This window comes from Taudactylus pleione, unplaced genomic scaffold (assembly GCF_031769625.1).
Source record: "Taudactylus pleione unplaced genomic scaffold, aTauple2 ptg000086l, whole genome shotgun sequence".
NCBI classification, from domain to species: domain Eukaryota; kingdom Metazoa; phylum Chordata; class Amphibia; order Anura; family Myobatrachidae; genus Taudactylus; species Taudactylus pleione.
The window spans coordinates 21,060,269-21,080,000 of NW_028284488.1; the positions used below are offsets into that span (position 1 = coordinate 21,060,269).

Consider the following 19,732-nt stretch of genomic DNA (forward strand, 5'->3'; position numbering starts at 1 on the left):
ACCTCAGTTTTAGTTGTTGCCCGGCCGGAGTCGGGTCACCCTGTCGCAGTGGGGCTGCAGGAGCAGCCTCTAAGCTTTATTTTAAAGAGAATTTTTTATTTTTATTTTTTTTTACACTATCAGAGCGGCAACATCACTGTCCTTTAGAACGTCCACGCTACCGCTCCTACTCCCTGCTGGCGCCACGACGCCAGTACAGATCTGGGGATCGCAGCGGGACACCAGAGTCTGTACTAGCCGGGCTCTGGGGACTCCCTGTGACTGCTGCCATATCGCCGGGGATCAGGTAAGCCGCTGGTCGCCGCATGCGGCAGCCTGCGGATTCTTCCTATGCAGTCAGAAGCCTCCGGTCTCTGGGGACAGACCGGAGGCGCTAGCAGCGGCGGCGGGCTCCCCCTCTATAGAGGAATACCCCGTGTGTCCGCTAGACCACCAGGGTGTCAGGCTGGAAGCGGGACTGGCAACCCAGGGGTTAAATGCTAGCCAGGGGAGGCAGCCTTCCCTGTCTAGCGGCTCCTCCCCTCAGCTCAGCGCGCCTTTCAACACGCAGTTTGGCGTCGCTGAGCTGCTCCTATCTCTCGGCCACTCCTCCTCTGAGGTCTCCGGCGGCCATCTTTACTGGCAGGCATCGCAGACTCCCAGGCGGTATCAAGTGGACCGGTCTCCCTGTGTACCTCTCCCCTGCTAAAGGACAGTGTGCACAGCACTATAGCCCTCCCAGACACTGAATCTGGGCGGTTGATTGTAGCGAAAGGTGCAGTGAGTATTAACTTTTCTGCATTGTATGTGACTTTTGCTAGTGCTGCGGTCTGTGTTTATTTCTACTTACGGTCAGCTTATACCTATCCCTTTCCTTCTCCTACGGCCGGCAGGTGTGTGGGGGAAGGGTGTTTTTCTGATAACCTCACTTATATAAATCACGTATTTGTGAGGTCAGTCACATACTGTTGTGTGCTACACAGTACGATATCTGGGCTGTTTGTGTTGCATACTGGTGAGTGCGTGGGTGTTAACACCGTAATTCCTCTGGTGATACGATTTTATTGGGTAATTACTATATCATGTCTGATGAGGAGACTGAGCACTCCGTGGCTCCTGTGTTGTTTTCCTGCAGACGCTGTGCTGCTGGAATTGATGGGGAGGATATATCTCAGGATGGTCTGTGTGGACGGTGCCAGCTGGTACCAGGCCCCTCTAAACCCCCTATGTCACAGGACCCTCCTTGGGCGATGTTTTCTCAGGTGCTGGCGTCCATTGTGGACCGGTTATCGGTCCCAACAACAGTCCCTTCTAGGGCCTTGCCCCAGCCCACCATTCCCCGGGTATTCCGCAAATATTGCAGTCTCTCCCAGGGGCCCAGACTGTTGGTCCTTATTCGGGACTGCCTGTGCATGTCCAGTCTCCTCCTGTGACGCGGCAGTCTGTGGTGCCTTTTCAGAGTTTTCCTCAGATGGCTCCTCCACCTTGGGTGGATGTTCTCTCCAGCTCTGTACAGAGTCTGGCGGCCTCATCCTCAGCGTTTCAGTCGATGTTGCAAAGTGATGTGCCACCAAGGGCGTCCAAGCGTCCTGTCGTGAGTTCACTGGCTGCGCAATTGTCGGACTCGGAAGTGTTCTCCGATAACTGGGAGATCCATGAGGACTCTGACTCTGATGCCATGGGGCAGGAGGTTGAGACTAAGTCCTCCATTAATGTTCCAGCATTAGTTAGGGCGGTGCAGGCTATCCTCCATATAGAGGATGATGCACCGGCACCTCGGTCGAAGTTCCCTAATTTTAAAAAAGCTAAGGTAACTTCAAATGTGTTTCCCCTGTCTGATCAATTAACAGATCATTTGACGGCGGCCTGGCAATTACCCAGTAAGAGGTTCCATCCACAGAAGAGGTTGGCGTCAAATTATCCTTTTCCTGAAGCTCATTGCAGGAAATGGGAGACTCCACCGGCGGTGGATTCCCATGTCACCCGCTTGATCAAAAGTGCGACGCTGCCATTGCCGTCTATCTCCTCTTTAAAGGATCCCACGGACAGGAAGGTGGAGACTTGTTTGAAGTCCATTTACTCATTCCGGGGCGGTGGCTTGCCTGTCCATGGCTATCTCCTGGGTGACTAAAGCCATTGAGAACTGGGCCAATGCCTTGGAGGATACCTTTACTGACGATGCTCCGGATATCCAGAGAGCGTTGGTGGGACAGATGAGGGATGCGGCTTCCTATATTGGGGAAGCGTCTTTGGATGCCAGCCTGCTAACTTCCAGGGTTTCGGCTGCAGCTGTGTCTGCTCGGCAGTCCCTGTGGCTGAGGTCCTGGAGGGCTGATGCAGACTCTAAAAAGGGTCTGGAGGCCTTGCCTTTTAATGGAGAATTGCTATTTGGTCCAGACTTGATCAAAATAGTTGATACCTTGGCTAAGTCCAAGTCTGCTTTCCTCCCTTCGGCCTCTGCGCCGGCTAAAGTGAGGAGCTCTGCCTTTCGGTCCTTTCGGGTTCAGAGTAAGGCCAAGGGTCAGTCCTTCCTGAGGCAGTCGGCGACCAAGACCGCTTCTAAGCCCAAGAAGCAGGCCTGGAGTGCCAGGCGCCTTTCTTCCAAGCAGGAAGATAAACTTTCTGCCTGATGGGACGGGCCTCCCTCTCGGGGACCCTAGAGTGGGAGGCCGACTTCTTCAATTTGCCCAGTGCTGGCACAATACCACCACGGATGCCTGGGTTCGAGAAGTGGTCTCCCAGGGTTACGCCCTGTCTTTTCGGCGCAGACCGCCCTACCAGTTTTTCTGCACGAGTCCTTCTCAGGACAAAATCAAGGCTTTATAGATTCAGGAGGCTATAGAGTCCTTGATGAAAGCAGGGGTCATTGTTCCCGTTTCTCAATCACAACGAGGGACAGGGCACTATTCTACTCTGTTTCTGGTGCAGAAACCCAATGGTTCTCATCGCCCTATCCTCAATTTGAATTTTCTGAACACGTTCCTCAGAGTTCCCAAGTTCAGGATGGAAACGTTACGTTCCATCATTCTGGCGATGGAACCTGGGGATTACATGGTGTCCCTGGATATCCAGGACGCCTACCTCCATGTTCCGATAGCACCTTCGCATCAGAGGTATCTGAGGTTCGCTATCCTTCAGCATCATTATCAGTTCCGGGCACTACCCTTTGACCTCTCCACGGCACCGAGGGTATTCACAAAGGTTATTGCAGCCATGGCCGCACATCTTCGGAACCAGAATGTATGGCTGCTGCCATATCTGGACGACCTCCTGTTGCTGGCGAGCTCCCCAGAGGTACTGCTTCAACATCTCCACCTGACGATCGCTTGCCTGCAAGTGCACGGGTGGTTGATAAATTGGAGAAAGTCCTCCTTGATTCCATCACAGCGGATGGTTCTATGGGAGCCCTGCTGGATTCTCGTCGGCAAAGGATCTTCCTCCCTACAGCTGCGGATACACAGTTGCCTGAGCAGTTGCCGCCTGTCGGTCCATTCGGCTATGAGAGTTCTGGGGTCCATGGTGTCGACATTCGACATGGTGGAATTTTGCCCAGTTCCATTCCCGGCCCCTGCAGGGGCTGATTCTATCGGAATGGAACGGGTTACCTCACAGGATCCGCTCTCAGGTGCTGGTGTTGTCCCTGGAGGTTCGGCAGTCTTTGGCTTGGTGGCTTCAGACAGCTCATCTGGTCGAGGGGCGCTCCTTTTGAATCCCGGACTGGGTCCTGCTCACAACGGATGCCAGTCTCCGGGGTTGGGGGGCAGTGACCGGCTCATTGTCACTTCAGGGTCGTTGGTCGGCAGAGGAAGCCGTCCTTCCCATAAACGTTCTAGAGCTGCGGGCAGTGTACCGTGCTCTACTGTCGTCAGGCACCGTCCTTCACGGAAGAGCAGTTCAGGTGCAATCGGACAACGCTACCACAGTAGCGTACATAAATCACCAGGGAGGGAGTCGCGATCGAGCTGCGATGTCGGAGGTGTCTCAGATCCTGGCTTGGGTGGAGTGCCACCTTCCAGCAATCTCGGCAGTCTTCATCCCGGGAGTCCTCAATTGGGAGGCGGACTTCCTCAGCCATCACAACGTGCATCCCGGGGAATGGTCGCTTCACCCGGTGGTATTTCAACTTCTCATGGACAAGTGGGGACTGCCGGAGGTGGATCTGATGGCCTCCCGTCACAACTGCAAGTTGTCTGTGTACGGCTCAAGGACGAGAGATGCAGGCGCAAGCCTAGTGGACGCGCTGTCGGTGAAATGGACATTTCACCTAGCGTACCTGTTCCCTCCGATCTCCCTGCTACCTCGGGTACTCAGAAAAATCAAACAGGACAGGGGCACGTTTCTGCTGGTGGCTCCAGCGTGGCCCAGACGTCCTTGGTACTCCGATCTCAGGAGCTTGTCCGTAGACGCTACGTTCCTTCTGCCTCAGCGTCAGGACCAGCTGTCTCAGGGGCCCTGCCTTTACCCAGATCTGGGTCGGCTGTCTTTGACGGCGTGGCTCTTGAGACAGCCGTCTTAAGGTCCCGGGGTTTTTCTACCTCTGTCATCGGTACCATGCTGAGGGCGCGCAAGCCTGCCTCGGCACGGATTTACCACAGAGTGTGGCACACTTACTTTCAGTGGTGTGAGTCCAGAAACTTTGATCCTCCAGGTGTTCAGGGTTTCTAGGATTCTGGCATTTCTACAGTCAGGTCTTGACCTGGGCTTATGTCTTGCTTCCCTGTAGGTTCATGTATCAGCTCTGTCTGTTTGGTTCCAACATAGAATCGCTACGCTGCGTGACGTTCGCACCTTTTTCCAAGGTGGTGTTAGACTCCAGCCCTCCTTTGTGTCTCCAGTGGCTCCGTGGGACTTGGCGGTGGTTCTTCGGGTCCTGCAGGGACCTCCCTTTGAGCCTCTTGAGTTTATTGACCTCAAGTGGTTAACACTGTGTTTCTCCTGGCAATTGCTTCTGCCAGGAGGGTATCCGAGTTGGGGACACTTTCCTGTAGTCCCCCTTCCTAATTTTTCACCAGGACAGGGCAGTGCTTCGCACTCGTCCTGAGTTTTTGCCTAAAGTTGTCTCTAAATTCCACATCAGTCAGAAACTTGTGGTTCCAGCTTTTCAATCTCCCGATCTTACAGCTGGTGAGGCTTCATTGGACGTTGTCCGTGCTCTCAGAGTTTGTTGATCGGACTGCTTCTGTAAGAAAGTCCGATTCCTTATTTGTCCTCTTTGGTTTTCATAAGAGGGGTTGGCCTGCCAACAAACAAACGTTAGCCCGTTGGCTTTGTTCTGTTATTAGGGAGGCTTATATACAGGAACGTTTGCCTGTTCCAGCCTCTGACACACCTGGCTTCAAATGGGCTGTGTGGCTGGTCACCGGTTTTCAGTCTCCCATTTCTGTGAGTATGGTTCCTTGTGTGTTCCAGTCTTCCTTCTCTGTTTAGTCTCCTCCTCCAGCCTTGGCTGCTTACCAACTGAGGTGCCTGTGGCTCGGGGGCGGGGTATAGAGGACGGACCAAAGTGCATCCTGGGAGCAGTGAAAGCTTTAACTGCGTGGTGACCGTGGATCCAGATCCAGCTATACCCCAAGGTCAACCCTGTAGACCCTTTGGACTTCGTAGAAACAGAGATAACAAAGGTAAGTTCTTACCATATCTCTTGTTTTTTTTTTTTTATCAATCAGAGTTGTGCCTCAGTGAACCTGTTACTTGTTTTTGACCCTTTCAGGGGTTATTTAGCAGCTGTTTGCATTATAGGGTTCATGGCGGACAAGGCAAAGGCCATTAAGGCTAAGGACGCTACTGTGCAGTTATTTCTTACATGTGCACAATGCAATATTAAATTGCCGTGTGTACTTTGGGGTGCTGTATACAGACTTTTGGGCGGGACCAAGTCACGCACGGGCATCAGGGTGCACTGCGCCTGACTCGACCGAGCCAGCATGAGCTTAGGGCTCTCAGCCGGTCAGTGTCTGACTAAGTGCAACTGGCTACGTTTCAACGGCAGGAATGGGCTCGGGCCGCTGCCGGGCCTGGTTTCTCTGCATTGAGGGCTTAGCCAGGTACCGACGCACCCTGGCTTAGGACCTGCCCACAGCTTCCGGTTTTGAGAACGTTTCCTCGTATTTGGAACGGTTCTTGGAGGCCACAAACTGTCTTCCATCTTCCCAAGATCTGTTGGGGAGTCTCTGTGGGGGGGTGGAAGGTGAGATTCCAGATGATTCAGTTCTTCCGGAAGGCAAAGATGTGGATTCTTCCTTGGGTCAGGGAGTTGAGAATCTCATTACTGCAGTTCTCCAGTCTCTTGACTGCTTACACTTGGATACCCAGGCGGAAGCAGGGGGTCTTTTCATGCATTGTCGCATACGGGTGCTATTGTTTCCCTGGTCTTTGGATCTATCTGATCTTAATCAGGAAGCTTGGAAAATGCTGGATAGAAAATGTTGTATTCCTTGTATAAAGAGCAGGTTTGCTGCTCTTTATCCCCTTCTAGCAGACCATGTGGCCAAGTGGGAGCAGTGTCCCAAGGTGGATGCCCCAGTTGCGCGATTGGCAAAGCACACTGTGCTTCTGAGGCAGTTATCCGTCCTTTGCTGGCCTTGGCATGTGTGGCTCGAGCCATGGAGACTTGGATTGATAAGATGGTCGCTGGTCTCCAGGGTGATTCTTCCAAGGATTCCTTGCTTGACTTGGCGGAGCAGTTTCAGGGCATGGCATAATGTTTGTGAGGCCATGCAAGACTGCTCAGGTGACGTCCCAGGTCTCTGCTACGCCTGTCTCTGCTCGGCGTGTCCTTTGGGTCCGCGCATGGGATGTGAATTATGAGTCTAAGTGGTCCTTGGAGGCGCTTCTGTTTAGTGGGGGGGGGGGGGGTTTCCGTGCCTGATCTGGATGCTCTCATTGCCCAGTTCACCAGTGGAAAGAGTACTTTTCTTCCTGTGGCTGCTGGGGAGGCGGTTTTGTACGCTTCCCTCTTCCTTTTGGGCAGGTGCCTTCTAGAGAACAATCCGCCAGAGGCAGGTTTTTCTGAGGCCAACAGGCGCTCGGGAGACCATGCTCCTGAAAAGCCTAGCGCCTGAAGCAATCATTCCCCACCCAGTCCGGTCGGAGGTAGGTGGACACCTGCTCCAGTTCAGGAGCCATTGGGTGGAGTCGACTGCCTACACCTGGGTGCAAGACATTGTTTCCTGTGGTTATGTAATCTCAGGGTTCCGTCACTTTTCGCAACTGCTCTTCCCTGGGATCTGGAGAAGAGGGTGTCCTTGGACCAAGCTATCAGCTCTCTGAATTCTGAAGAAGTTGTAGTTTCTGTTCCAGCGTTAAAATGGAAACAGGGATTCTACTCCAACATATTCCTTGTTTGGAAGCTGAACAGCTCCTTCCGCCCAAATTTGAATCTTCAGGTCTTGAACACCAGGTGTTTTGGTTTCGCATGGAATTTCTCCGATTGGTGATCCGTGACATGGAGGCCAACACATTTTTGACCTCACGGAACGTCAAGGATGCCTACCTTCACGTTCCTATTTGGATAGGTCATCGCTCTCTGCTCTGGTTCATGGTGGGCACTATCTGTTACGGGCCAATCCATTCTATTTAGCCATGGCCGCGTGCATTTTCACGAAGATCAATGGCGGTCATGGTGAGTCTGCTGCGCAAGGATGGGATTGCAGTAATTTCCTATTTAGACTCTAATCTCCTTGTAAAGGCCGATTCGGCTTCCCTGTTGCAGGTGAACCTGGACTGCAGGTTCTTCAGAATCACTGTTGGATACTGAACTTCATGAAGTCTCACCTGATGCCTTGTCAACGCTTGCTGTTCCTGGGGGTGTCTTTGACACCTCTCTGCAGCAGGTGTTCCTTTCTGAATACAAAGCCTGGAGCCTCCAGGATTTGGTCACGAGGGCTTTGTCAGCGTCTAGTCCATCAATATTGCTGTGCATGAAACTGTTGGGTACAAAGTTCTCTACCTTCGAGACCATTCAGTACACCTGGTTCCACGTGCAGGAATTCCAGTGGGACATTGGTCGGGGTGCACGGAGGATCTCTTTTCTCAGCTTCTGGTTCTGTCCGCCAGCATGCGTTGCTCCCATCAGTGGTGGTTACTGTCTGATCATCTGCTCCAGGTTGGGGTGCCGTGGTGGTAAGTTTTTGACTCCAGGGTCTTTGGTCGTCTTCGGAGGCTGCCCTATCGATCATTGTGCTCGAACTCCGAGCTATCTATCTAGCTCTGTTGGATGACCAGTCTGTCCTAGCTGGCTGCGGATCCACTCTGACAATGCGGTGGCGTATGTGAATGTGGGCGGCACCAAAAGTGCGGGAGCAAATGGCGTAGGTCCTGGCTCGCCTCTCCCACTTCGGCCAGATCTGCTGCTGTAGAGTTCATTTCTGCACAAGGACCTTCCTCGGTTGGCTTGAACAGCCTTGCTTTTGAGGCCAGGCTCTTGAAGGCTAAGGGTTTTTTCCTTCAGTTGTACATACTACGTTGCAGGCCCAAAATCAGGTTTTGTTGCGCAATTACCACCGGATCTGGAAGATCTACATCTTGTGTGAACGGCACGAGGTTCATACCTTCAGGTTTAGTCTTTACAATTTCTTTCCTTCAGGGAGGTTTGGAGGCCGGCTTATGCCTGCGTTCCTTGAAAGTGCAGAATTTGGCTGTCTATTTATTTCCAAAGGCGTCTTGCCCTGCTTCCTGAGGTTCTGTCCTTTTTGCAGGGTGTCTTAAGGGTTCAGCCTCTGTTTTGTCTGCCAGTGGCTCTGTGGGATCTTAACCTGGTCCTCTTGGCTCTCAAACAGGCCCCCTTTTAGCCTTTGGATTTGGCAGACATTCAGTTCATGACTTGGAAACTGGTTTTCCTTATGGCCATTGGTACAGGTCGGCTGGTTTCCAAGTTGGGTGCTTTGTCTTGCAGGCCACTTTGTTTTATTTTTTCTATCTTCCATGATGATCGTGCAGGTCTCCATACAGTTCCTATGTTCCAACCAAAGGTTGTTTCGGCCTTCCACTTGAACCAGGAAATCTTCTTTCCTTCGTCGCAGACTTCCCAGTACCGGGACAATCTGGCTCTGTTGAATGCTATCCGGGCCCTTCGGATCTACTTTGAAAGGACTTCCTCAATCCGCCACACAGATTCCTTGCTGGTCCATTATAAACTTGGATGGCCTGCTACCAAGCAGACCATTTTGCGTTTGATCCACTCATTCATCACCCGAGCCTGTTCTATTGCGTGTTGTCAGGCACTGGACAGGGTGTCTGCGCATTCTACTAGGGCAGTGGCGACCTCCAGGGCGGCGCGGCATCGGGCTTCTGCTGAGCAAGTCTGCCGGGCTGCTACCTGGTCCTCTGTCCACACTCTTGCTCGTTTTGATGTTTTTGCCTCGGTGACGCCCACTTTGGCTGTACGGGTATCCGGTCAAGCAGCCTGAGCCTTTCCTCCCCTGGGGTGGCTGTTGAATATCCCATGAGAGAGAGTATTTTGGGGTACTTACCGTTGAATCCTTTTCTCTGATTCATGTTGGGGGTCACTGCGTTCCTCCCTCGTGGTCAGTCGTGCCGGGTTTATGTTGACCGTCTTTTTACCTGTGGTTCTGTTTTACTTTTTTTTTTTTTTTAAAGTTTCACTGGGTTACTGCTTCTCTTCTCCGGGCACTGTTGAAGTTGTACTGCCGGCTGGAAGTTGCAGAAGGGAGGAGATTAGGCTGCTGAAAGTTACAGATTTAGTTAAGTGCCAGCTCCTCTGGACCCCATCGCAACCAAATGGTCGTGTCCCCCTGCATGAATCAGGATTCAACGAGAAGTACCCAAAAATCCTCTTATTGGAGTTAAAACTTTCCAGGAACCCTTAAATGGGCTGCCCTCTTTAATATTCCCCTTATTGAAAAGGAGTATTTTAGTAATAGAGTTGAGACACAATCAGTGTCCTGGCTGCAGGCATTGGATACTTATTGTGCCGGTATTTCAAAAAGTATTTGCACCATCCCACTGATGCAATATAGTTACACAATAACTATACGAGGTCTGTCTAAACAGTTTGGTGAATGGTCTGATATATCTATATGCAAAGCTTGCAACAAGGTTGCTCATGCGCGCCGACATGCATCGACATGTCTGGACCTGCCCCCAGTCGGTGTTTGCTCGAGGCAGCCAACGCACAGCCATTGCATTTATTTCAACAGTGTCCCGAGCAGTGTGCGTCGAACAGCAATGGAGCAACGACGCAACATTAAGTTCTGCTTCAAATTGGGTAAATCGTCAACGGAGACGCACAAAATGTTGGTGAAAGTGTACGGACAGGATGCTGTGAGTAGAAAATGAGTACGATTATTCTGCACGCTTTTGCAGTGGCAAGGAATCTGTGGAAGACCAGCTCCATTGTTAGACGCACACTGCTCGGGACACTCTGTTGAAATTAATGCAATGGCAGTGCTGTGGCGGCCTCGGGCAAGCCCCGACTAGGTGCAGGTCCAGACATGTCCATGCATGTCAGCGTGCATGAGTGACCTTGTTGCATACAGACATCAGACCATTCACTGAACTTTTTAGACAGACCTCGTAGGTGCTAGGAATGTATGCACTGCCAGCCCAAAGCTGCATGATGACCTGGAAAGAGGTGGATCTACCTCTGAGATCTGACTCCACAACTTTACAAGGGGCCCTAAAAACACAGAGGAAACTCATCCTTGAGTTGAAACCTCAAAAATTCAATTGAAGGAGTTACATTATTTATTTTTTACCGAAAGTGTCATTGGTCTTAATGTATTTTTTTTTTTCCTTCAAACTAGCTAGTTCTAAAAGTTTTTTTTTTTTTTTTTCTTTTTTTGTATTTAGCAACAAAAGAATGCGATAAAAAGCATGAATCTAGTGCCGTAGCTGCTCAGCTTTACAGCCCACCTGCCTCACAAACAAAACCTCAAACAACTCCTAAAAGAAAGATGCATATGTCAGGTAATGAGACCAAGCCTTAATCAGATATCAAGTATATTAATCAGATATACTTGATCTACTAGGGGTGCTACCTTAATTTACAGAAAGGTATTCAAAACGGAATTTTCGATGTAGGTGTAATAAGCCTTCCAAACATTACTTTTGGTACTGTGGACCTCATTCAGAGTCTGTCGTTGCGGCCGCTTGGTCGTAAGGTAAAAGGGTCCGGATATGCAAATGAAGCGCTCGCAAGTTGCGTCGTTAAGATGGGATCGTTAGCTGGACGAGCAAGGGGAGGATGCGGCCGTAAGACTAAAAATACGCCCCCTTCTCGTTCGCGTTACACGTAATCTCCGGGCATATAAGGGTTAATCGAGACCATCAGGAACCATCGGAGCTGTTCGTAGAGCTTAAGGTTGACCATACCCTCTCTTAAGCACTACGATGAAGTCAGTGTAAAAACCTCCCATGTCACATGTGCCATGACACTACTTAGTTAATTATGCACTCCCATAAACCGTAAGCACTCCCATAAAACGCCGTTTGCATAGTCAGGCACGACGGCATTCGGATCTCCACTCCCCCGTTCACAAGCACCTTCCCCTGTTACCACCCACAAACGCCTCATCCTGTCACTCAAACTAACGATCTGGCTGTGTTCAAGGAGAGAGCAATTTCTGATCGTAATAGCTAGTTTGCGCACGCGCATTGCGAATTTTACGCATGCGCAGTTTAGCGAACATCGGTGGCGTATGACCGAGCGGCTGCAACGACCGACTTTGAATGAGGTCCTGTATCCCACCATTATGTATGCAGTAGGGATGGACATCGATGGTCGATGTTTGCGACCATCGATGTTTTTCTTCCGATGTTAGTGTTTTACCATTTGATGGCAGCATTCCGATGTTTGCTGCCTTCTAATAGTAATCATTCAAAGGTGTTGCGATGGTGGCTTCTTTTCTTTAATACTAAGAGCTCTGACTGCTGTCTCTGCCTCTGATAACCTTTCTGGCTCGTGCTGCTGGGATCGTTGGAGGCTGTCTCTCACTGCCTCAGACCTGTCCCTCCCTCCCCTCTCTGCTAGCTCTGATTGGCTCTCTGAGTCTGTGAGAGCCAATCAGTGTGCAGCCCTGGCCCAGCAGCAGCAGTCACTCCCAGACACAGAGTGAAAGCTAACAACGTTTATACCAGCAGAGATGGAGAGTGATGTCTCTGCTGGTGCAGTAAGAGGTTCCTTTTCTGTGTGTTATAAGTATATTTAATAATGTTTTTAGACTTCAGTTTATTGTGCTTTAAGTGCCCACAGCAGCGTGGCAGTGACAGTGTTTCTCATTCTCCTTGTCCTCAGTCAGCTCTGCCTGGCTCAGTTGTGTTTTCTTTTTTTCTTTTTTTTGATGCTTTGTGCCTGAGCCCCTCCCCTAACCCCGCCCCTTTACTATTCATATGAATAGTTTTTACCATTGAATGCTTTTGATGCGATGGTTAGTTACCATTGCGTCGATAGATTCAATGGTGGAAGCACTGCCATCATATGATGGTGGGCTTCCGATGTCCATTCCTAGTATGCAGCCTATTGATTGAAAACATGCTGTCAGCTGGAGCAAGGAGGGCATTTTCAGATTATGCAGCTATTTGGGAACTACACATCTGAATGTTCAGTTTTCTGTGGTTTAATCCTTAATATAAATAACTTTTTTTTTTTTTTTCTTTTTTCTTTTTTTATACAGAAAACAAAAGCACTTCTCAAAACCAATCCCTCAGTAGTTTTCCATCACAGGCAGGAAAACAGTCTAGTCAGCCAAGCCCTGCATTAACACCACGGTCTCTGGGGAATCTCAACACACCCACTGCCAGTCAACAAGTTTCTGTTGAGAAATTTTCTGGGCTACGAATCAGGTATAGTTTATCTTGATACAATAGACAAGTGATAATGTTTCTTTATCATCCATTTGGGACACAGGCTTTTACACTGGATATAGGAAGTGAGCTGGGCATCAAACGGCTAACTTTTCCCAGCAGCCGAGGCTCCCTCTATCCTATACCCCGCCCCCAGCCTATATATCCAGTTTTTCGTTTGGTGCCCAAAGAGTGGACATGGTTTTCAGGGGCTGCTATTAAGCAGTCTTATTTTACTTTTATTTTTTTTTCTTTCACATAAGACACTGACTCACTGCCTGCTTATGAGACACCTTCAATGCCGCTCTAATGATCCTTCGTGCCGGCGGCCAGAGCACTGGCGACTGGGTCAGTAACTCCGGCTGGCTTCAGCACACAGAGGAAGAGCCACAGCCGGATGCATTGGGGACCGGTAAGGCCACGTTCTGGGCGGCTTTTGCCGCAGATGCAGGACGCCGCAGGTGGTACTAGCAGTGGGAGCCAGGTTGTCTCCACACCCCCACTACAACACCAGGACAACTTTGGCTGTGGGGCATTCATAATTAGGGGTGTCCATGTAAATGGAGGTTAAGCCAGAAGGGAGGATAGCCTTCCCTATTTGCTCATCCCCGACCCCTTGGAGAGTCCCCTCATGCAGGTTACCCGGCCCTGGGTAATCTCCTTTCTCTCCTCCCTCCCTACAACGCTGGGCAGCCATTTTAATAGATTGCCTGCTTTCATCTACACAGAGAGAGACACCAGGGTTACTGCATCCCTGTATACCTCACTCCAGCCAGTCGGGTTTTACTTTAGCTCCTTCCTCCCCTGTCGGGGCTTGGTTGTTGAACAGCAGTTTGCCATTGTATACTGCCTTTATGCATTGAATGTTTTTGTGTGCATGTTTAAGTGTACAGGAGTACTTCCTTTGTTCTCTACACTTTATATTTCCTCTGTTTAGATTTTCTATGTTTCTCTATAGACTGTCTCCTCCTTCATATCTCTGTAGGGCCTACATTCGTTTAATTGGCAAATCTTCTTGTGGACACCAGTTTGTTTATTGGCATTCATGTTTACATAACATTTATTGCATAGCCCCACTTATTAATTTATATGTAGTGCTTCACAATTCAGTACTCTACCCATTAAAAAACACCACAGTTTTTTTTTTTTTTTTTTAAGTTAAACTTGTGGGTGTGGGAACATTCTTGGAAATACATTACCAAGGGCAAGGCAACCTGAGGTGGGTGCTCCTGTGTTGCATAACTGTAGGAACTGTACTGATGTACATTCTCCTCCCGACCACGATGGCCTGTGTGTCTGGTGTTTCACTGCTAAGCAGCGGGAGGTCCATTTGGCCACACCTTCCAATCAGGATCCGGCATGGGCTTCCACACTTTCACAGGTAATGTCGCAGTTGGTAAATCAACTTGCAACCCCCAAGCCTTCCCCCCCCCCCCCCCCTACTAGTCTCACTACAGGTGTGGGCCAGGTCGCCAGTGTTCTACCTGTTAAGGGAGATTCACAACACGCTGCTGCAGAAACTCTATGGCAGCGGTTTTCACTAGTGTGCCGTGGGCGCTTGTTAGGTGTTCCGCAGCGTGACAGTCTGCAGCCAGTCACATTATAGGATGGACCGGGCAGCGCTGCCGCTGAGCTCCTCAGGAAGGCTTAGACGTGCAAGGACCATGCGTAGACGCGGCGGCCTGACATCACAGGTCACACACGCTGCGTTTCCTGTCTGCGAGGCCATTGACCCAGCCCTTAGAAGACCTGCGGAGAGTGCCCATCATGGAGTAAGAGCCGAGAAGACAGGGATGTGAAGAAGCTGGTAAGGTAAGTGAATGGGGTGGGTGGACAAACAATAATGGACACTGATGGGTACGAGAGGTGGGGGAGAAGACAGCTGAACAGACACCTATGAGGAGAAGGGAGAGCAGAGCAGACACCGATGGGGAGAAGGGGAAAGAGCAGAACAGACACCGAAGGGGAGGAGCGGGGGAGCATAATAACACAGATGAGGAGAAGGGGATGTGCACAATAACATAGATGAGGGAGGGGGAGCACAACAGCACAGATCAGGAGGAGGGGGGACACTAACAGAAGAGGAAGGGGGGTAGCACAAAAACACAGATGAAAAGAAGGGGGGGACACTAACAATGATGAGGGGGGTCACAATCACACAGATGGAGAGAAAGGGGGAGCAAAATAGACAGGGAAGTGAGCCCAGTAACCCCTTCCCCGTGTGTAATTGTGAAAATATACGGGGGGGGGGGGGGCACGGCACGGCAGTCCCTTCGTTTTCCAGGGGCGCTCGGACCCTAGATGCACCCCTGGGGCCAATGTATGTGCGTTTTTTTGTGTTTTTTTATGTGGGTGCATATATATATATAGAATTTTAATTGGTCGCGCTCGCTGTATTGCCGGATGGTGTGCCTTGGCAATTTTTAAAATCTTCGTAGTGTGCCTCGAGTTGAAAATCACTGCTCTATTGGTTCAATCGTTCTGTATGTGCAAGATTTGGTGCAGGTGTCTGCATCTCTCCAAGGGATGCTGGGCAAGGACCACCCATCCAAGCGCAAACCCACCAGGCGTGATAATTGTACACCTCTGTCTGGTTATGACTCTGACTGAGGTTTTATCGGATCATGAAGATAATGTCTCTTACCTCTGATGTTGAAACATCTTCTGTTCAGGAAGATTCCCTTCTGCAGGTGGATATTGATCAAGGCACTATATCTGCACTTTCAATCAAGGACTCTGACCAGACTTCAAAGTCTGATGCCCCAGTATTTAAATGGCAAAAGAAGACGCCTGTCTAATTCCCCACTTCTCAGCTCGCAGAGCACCTAGCGGTGGCATGGGCTCACCCTGACAAGCACTTTATAGTCCCTAAGCACATTGCTGCTTTTTATCTTCTCCCAGCTTTGGATAGGGCCAAATGGGAGTGTGTGTGTGTCTCCCCCTCCCCCTCCAGTAGATACTTACATCGCCCAACTAATCAAATCTGCTACCCTTCCTATCCCTAAAGGAACTGACAGATAAGAAGCTAGAGCACTTCCATAAAGCAATACACTCGAATGCAGGAACTATTGTCTGCCTAGCTCTGATTTTCGCTTGGGTAGCTAAGGCGTTCAGCCGCTGGGTAGATACCCTGGAGGATGGAGTTATCATCTATGGTTGATCATCTCATGGAAGCAGGCTCCTATCTTGGTGAGGCAGCCATTGCCACTGGTTTCCTAACCTCTAAAATGTCGACTTCTACTGTGGCAGCCTGGAGTGCTTTGAACCTGATGTGCTGACGCAGACTCTAAGAAAGCCCTTGAAGCTCTTCTCTTTTCAGGACAGGTTCTTTTTGGTCCTGAGTTGTTCAAGATCATGGCTACGGTAGCAGCGGCCAGGACTGCTTTCCTTCCTTCTGCGCCAGCCCCAAGTTCACAAATTTAAAATTTTCGCCCGCAGGGTAAAACCAAAGGTCAATCTTTTTCCAGGTCTCTACTACCAAGGGCTCCAAGTAAAAAGGTAAATAAGCCTATTCTACCAGACTGCCTGCTACCAAGCCTGCTGCATGACTGGCGGGCCTCCGCTTGGGAGTCCCCAACCACCTCATGCTTTTACTTGGATGACGACCATGACAGGCGTCTGGGTCAAAGGTATGTTTTCCCAGGGCTACGTCATAACGCTTCGGGAGGTCTTCAAGGTAGTCATCCCAGTTTCCCCGTCCTAGAGAGGCACAGGTTTCTATGTCAACTTCTTCCTGGTTCAGAAGCTAGATGGCTCGTTCCAACCCATCCTCAACCTGAAGTCACTCAATAGGTACCTCTGAGTTCTGAAGTTTACTCCATCATTCTGTCTCTGGAACTTCATGATGGCCTCCTTAGATATCCATGATGCCCATTTGCATATTCCCATCCAGGTCAGTCACCAGCACTTCCTCAAGGTTGCGGTGCATGAGGAACACTTCTAGTATTAGGCATTGGCATTTGTGCATTCCACGGCACCTTGGGTTTTCACGAAGGTCATGGCAGCACGTCTCCGTCCAGATAGGGCAGTATTCTGACCCCTATCCGTCGATCATCTCCTGGCCCAGTCCCCGGATGTGCTAAGGGATCACATCAGTCTCACAGTTGTATCATCAACTGGCGGAAATCCACCTTGACTCCGTCTTAGGTGATGCTACATTTACACTCCATAGTCCAGCAAGTGTTCCTTCTAAAGGACAAGCTTCTGTCCTTGCAGGCCAAAATTTAGCTCCTTCGTGGATCGCAGTCATGTGTCGACCCACTCTTGCGTGCAGGTCCTGAGTTCTCTGGTCTCCACCTTCGAGATGGTATGACGTTCACTCGGATGACTGGGCCCCGCACCCAGTCGTCTTTTACCTCCTAGTTCTCCGCTGGGGCCTGCCAGACAATAACATGTTGAAACAACCATAAGCTACCACGATACTGCTCATGCACCAGAGATCCGGGACCTCTTCTGGTGGACGCATTAGCGGTCTGGTCGACCTTCGTACTCTTTCCTCCAATTTCAATGATTCAGCGGGTTCTTCACAAACTGAAGTTGGAAGGCGGCACAGTGATCCTCGTGGCTCCAGATTGGCCACGTAGGGCTCAGTATGTTAATCTTGTGGTTCTCTCCATCGACGCTGTGCTGTCACGGTGCATGTGCTTCCAACCAGTCCTGGGCCATCCTGCTTTTACTGGGTGGCTCTTGAGACATCATCCTGTTGGCTAAGGGTTTGTCCTTCTGTCATTTGTACCATGCTTCACGCCAGGATGCCTTCCTCATCCAGGATTTATCAGGGTTTGGAGAATGTACTTTGATTAGTGGTTTGGTTTGAGGTTTCAACCCCAGATCCTTCCATATGTCACGAGTCCTGTCTTGCAGGCAGGTTTAGATTTAGGCCTCAGCCTTTCCTTTTTAAAGGTACACATTTCGGCCCTTTCTGTCCTTTTCCAGAAACGGATTGCACTGTTGCCGGATGTACCAACTATAATACAGGGTGTCCTCCATGGGCAACCTCTAGTTTGTTCCTCCGGTGGCTCCGTGGAACTTATCTGTTGGTTCTTCAGAATCTACAGTCATCTCCCTTTTGAGCCCTTGGACACAGTAGACATTCGTTGGTTTACATGGGGCACTGTCTTCCTCCTCGCCATCGCATCAGCCTGTAATGTTTCTGACTTGAGCGCATTGTCTTGTTCCCCTTTTCTTATTTTTCACTCAGACCCGGCTGTCTTTCGGACACGTTTGAACTACCTGCCTAAGGTAGTTTCCAGATTTCACATTAACCATGAGATCGTGGTTTGGTCAAAATACCGGACTCTTCTCCTGAGCTGGCCTCTTTGAATGTAGTGAGTGCCCTTCCATAAGACAGACTCCCTCTTTTTTTCCTGTATGACTTTCACAAGCGGGGCTGGCCAGCTACTAAGCAGTATTTGGCCAGGTGGCTTTATTTGACAATTTGTCACGCTTACCTGGTCCTGCCTCAGTGTGTGTGCTCCTTCCAACTGGTCAGTAGCCACTTCTTGGGCAGCAAGATGTTGCACCTCTGCAAAGCAGCTTTGTAAAGCAGCCACGTGGTCTTCTGCCCACACATTCCTCAGGTTCTATTCCTTTGATACCTTAGCCTCCACAGATGTGGTCTTTCAGCGAAGGTTTCTCAACACAGCTCAGGAGCGTCTGCTCCCTTAGGGGACAGCTTTAGGAAGTCCCAGTGTAAATCCTGTGTCCCCTATGGATGATGAAGAAAAGTAGATTTATGGTACCTGTTAAATCATTTTCCTGGAGTCCATGGAGGACATGGCGCTGTCGCGCACCTGGCTTGAGTGTTTTTTTGCACTGTTATGTGCGTGTGTGCCAATCTTCCTTCTCCTTCCTCTTCCTCCATGCCTTAGGATTGTTAACTTAACTGGACCTCTATGCTGGGGCAGGGTATAGAAGAAAGGGGAAAGCGTTAATAATTTGATGCTTCAGCTCAACGCCTATACCCAATGTTAAACCTCTGGATTCCAAGAAAAGGATTTAACAGGTAAGAACATAAATTTATATTTTGCATCCATTCCGGACATTGGAACCATGGAGTAGAGAAGTGGTTATAGTAGTCAGATATTAACATAATGGCGTTTCGGCTGAAGTACAAGGTATTGCAAATCTGACCATGGATCCAAAGGCATTGCTTGTAGATGTCACACTGGTCCCATGAAATTTTCATCTGACTTATCTGATCCTGGACGTAGCCATGCTTCCACAGGTTGTCAGGCTGTTAGCAGCTTCATACTGACCGAGGCATTAGTGGTATACTAACTTTCTTATGAATTTTTTTGGGTCTATCATGGTGGCTTCAAAGAAGGAAAGCTCTCCTAACTTGGGAATGTACAGTGTAGCAGTTGAAGCCATGTTTCTTGAAGAGGTAACGTTGTTTGACAGTGTTTAGCCCCAGGTCTGGAGCCAGAAACCCATTTTCAGCAAATAATGTATGGAGGAACTATGCTTCTTGGCTCAAGAACAGGAATTTTCCAACAACTTCTTTTTTAGATTTGGGCTACATTTCCTAAAGGATAGAATTGGATCAGAATGTACTAAAGATTCAGATATCTGCACTTTTTTTTTTTTCTTTCACCCTGCAGACTTTTCTACAGGGTGTGATGTATTTAATACCACCTCTCAGTCATCCTATTACAGTGTCTATCTCCCCACGCTTTATATCTCAGGCAGTCCGCCTAGCAAATTTCCCATCGTCTGGTACTGTGATGATGCTGAAAATCTCGCTACACTGACAGTTTATATAGACAAGTCAGTGCAAATTATTGGCCACATCAGTCTCAATATAAAGTCATGATTTCAATAGTGTGAAGGTCTCCCACCCATTGAATTTTTGATGCCACTCAGCTGGCAAGATTTTCTTGGGGGAACACAGTTTTAAGCTGGGTACACATCTAACAAATATCTGCAGATCGAGTGATCTGCAGATCTATCT

At 49.7% G+C, this 19,732-nt stretch overlaps 1 protein-coding gene across 1 annotated transcript in view; it reads left to right on the top strand.

Annotated features, from left to right (window-relative positions):
• Positions 1–19,732, top strand: part of MCM10 (minichromosome maintenance 10 replication initiation factor) — an 86,148-nt gene that overhangs the window by 18,694 nt on the left and 47,722 nt on the right. Inside the window, exons 5-6 of the mRNA XM_088468773.1 lie at positions 10,789–10,905; positions 12,612–12,780. Coding sequence (XP_088324899.1) covers positions 10,789–10,905; positions 12,612–12,780 — 286 coding nt within the window. The remainder of the gene's footprint in view (positions 1–10,788; positions 10,906–12,611; positions 12,781–19,732) is intronic.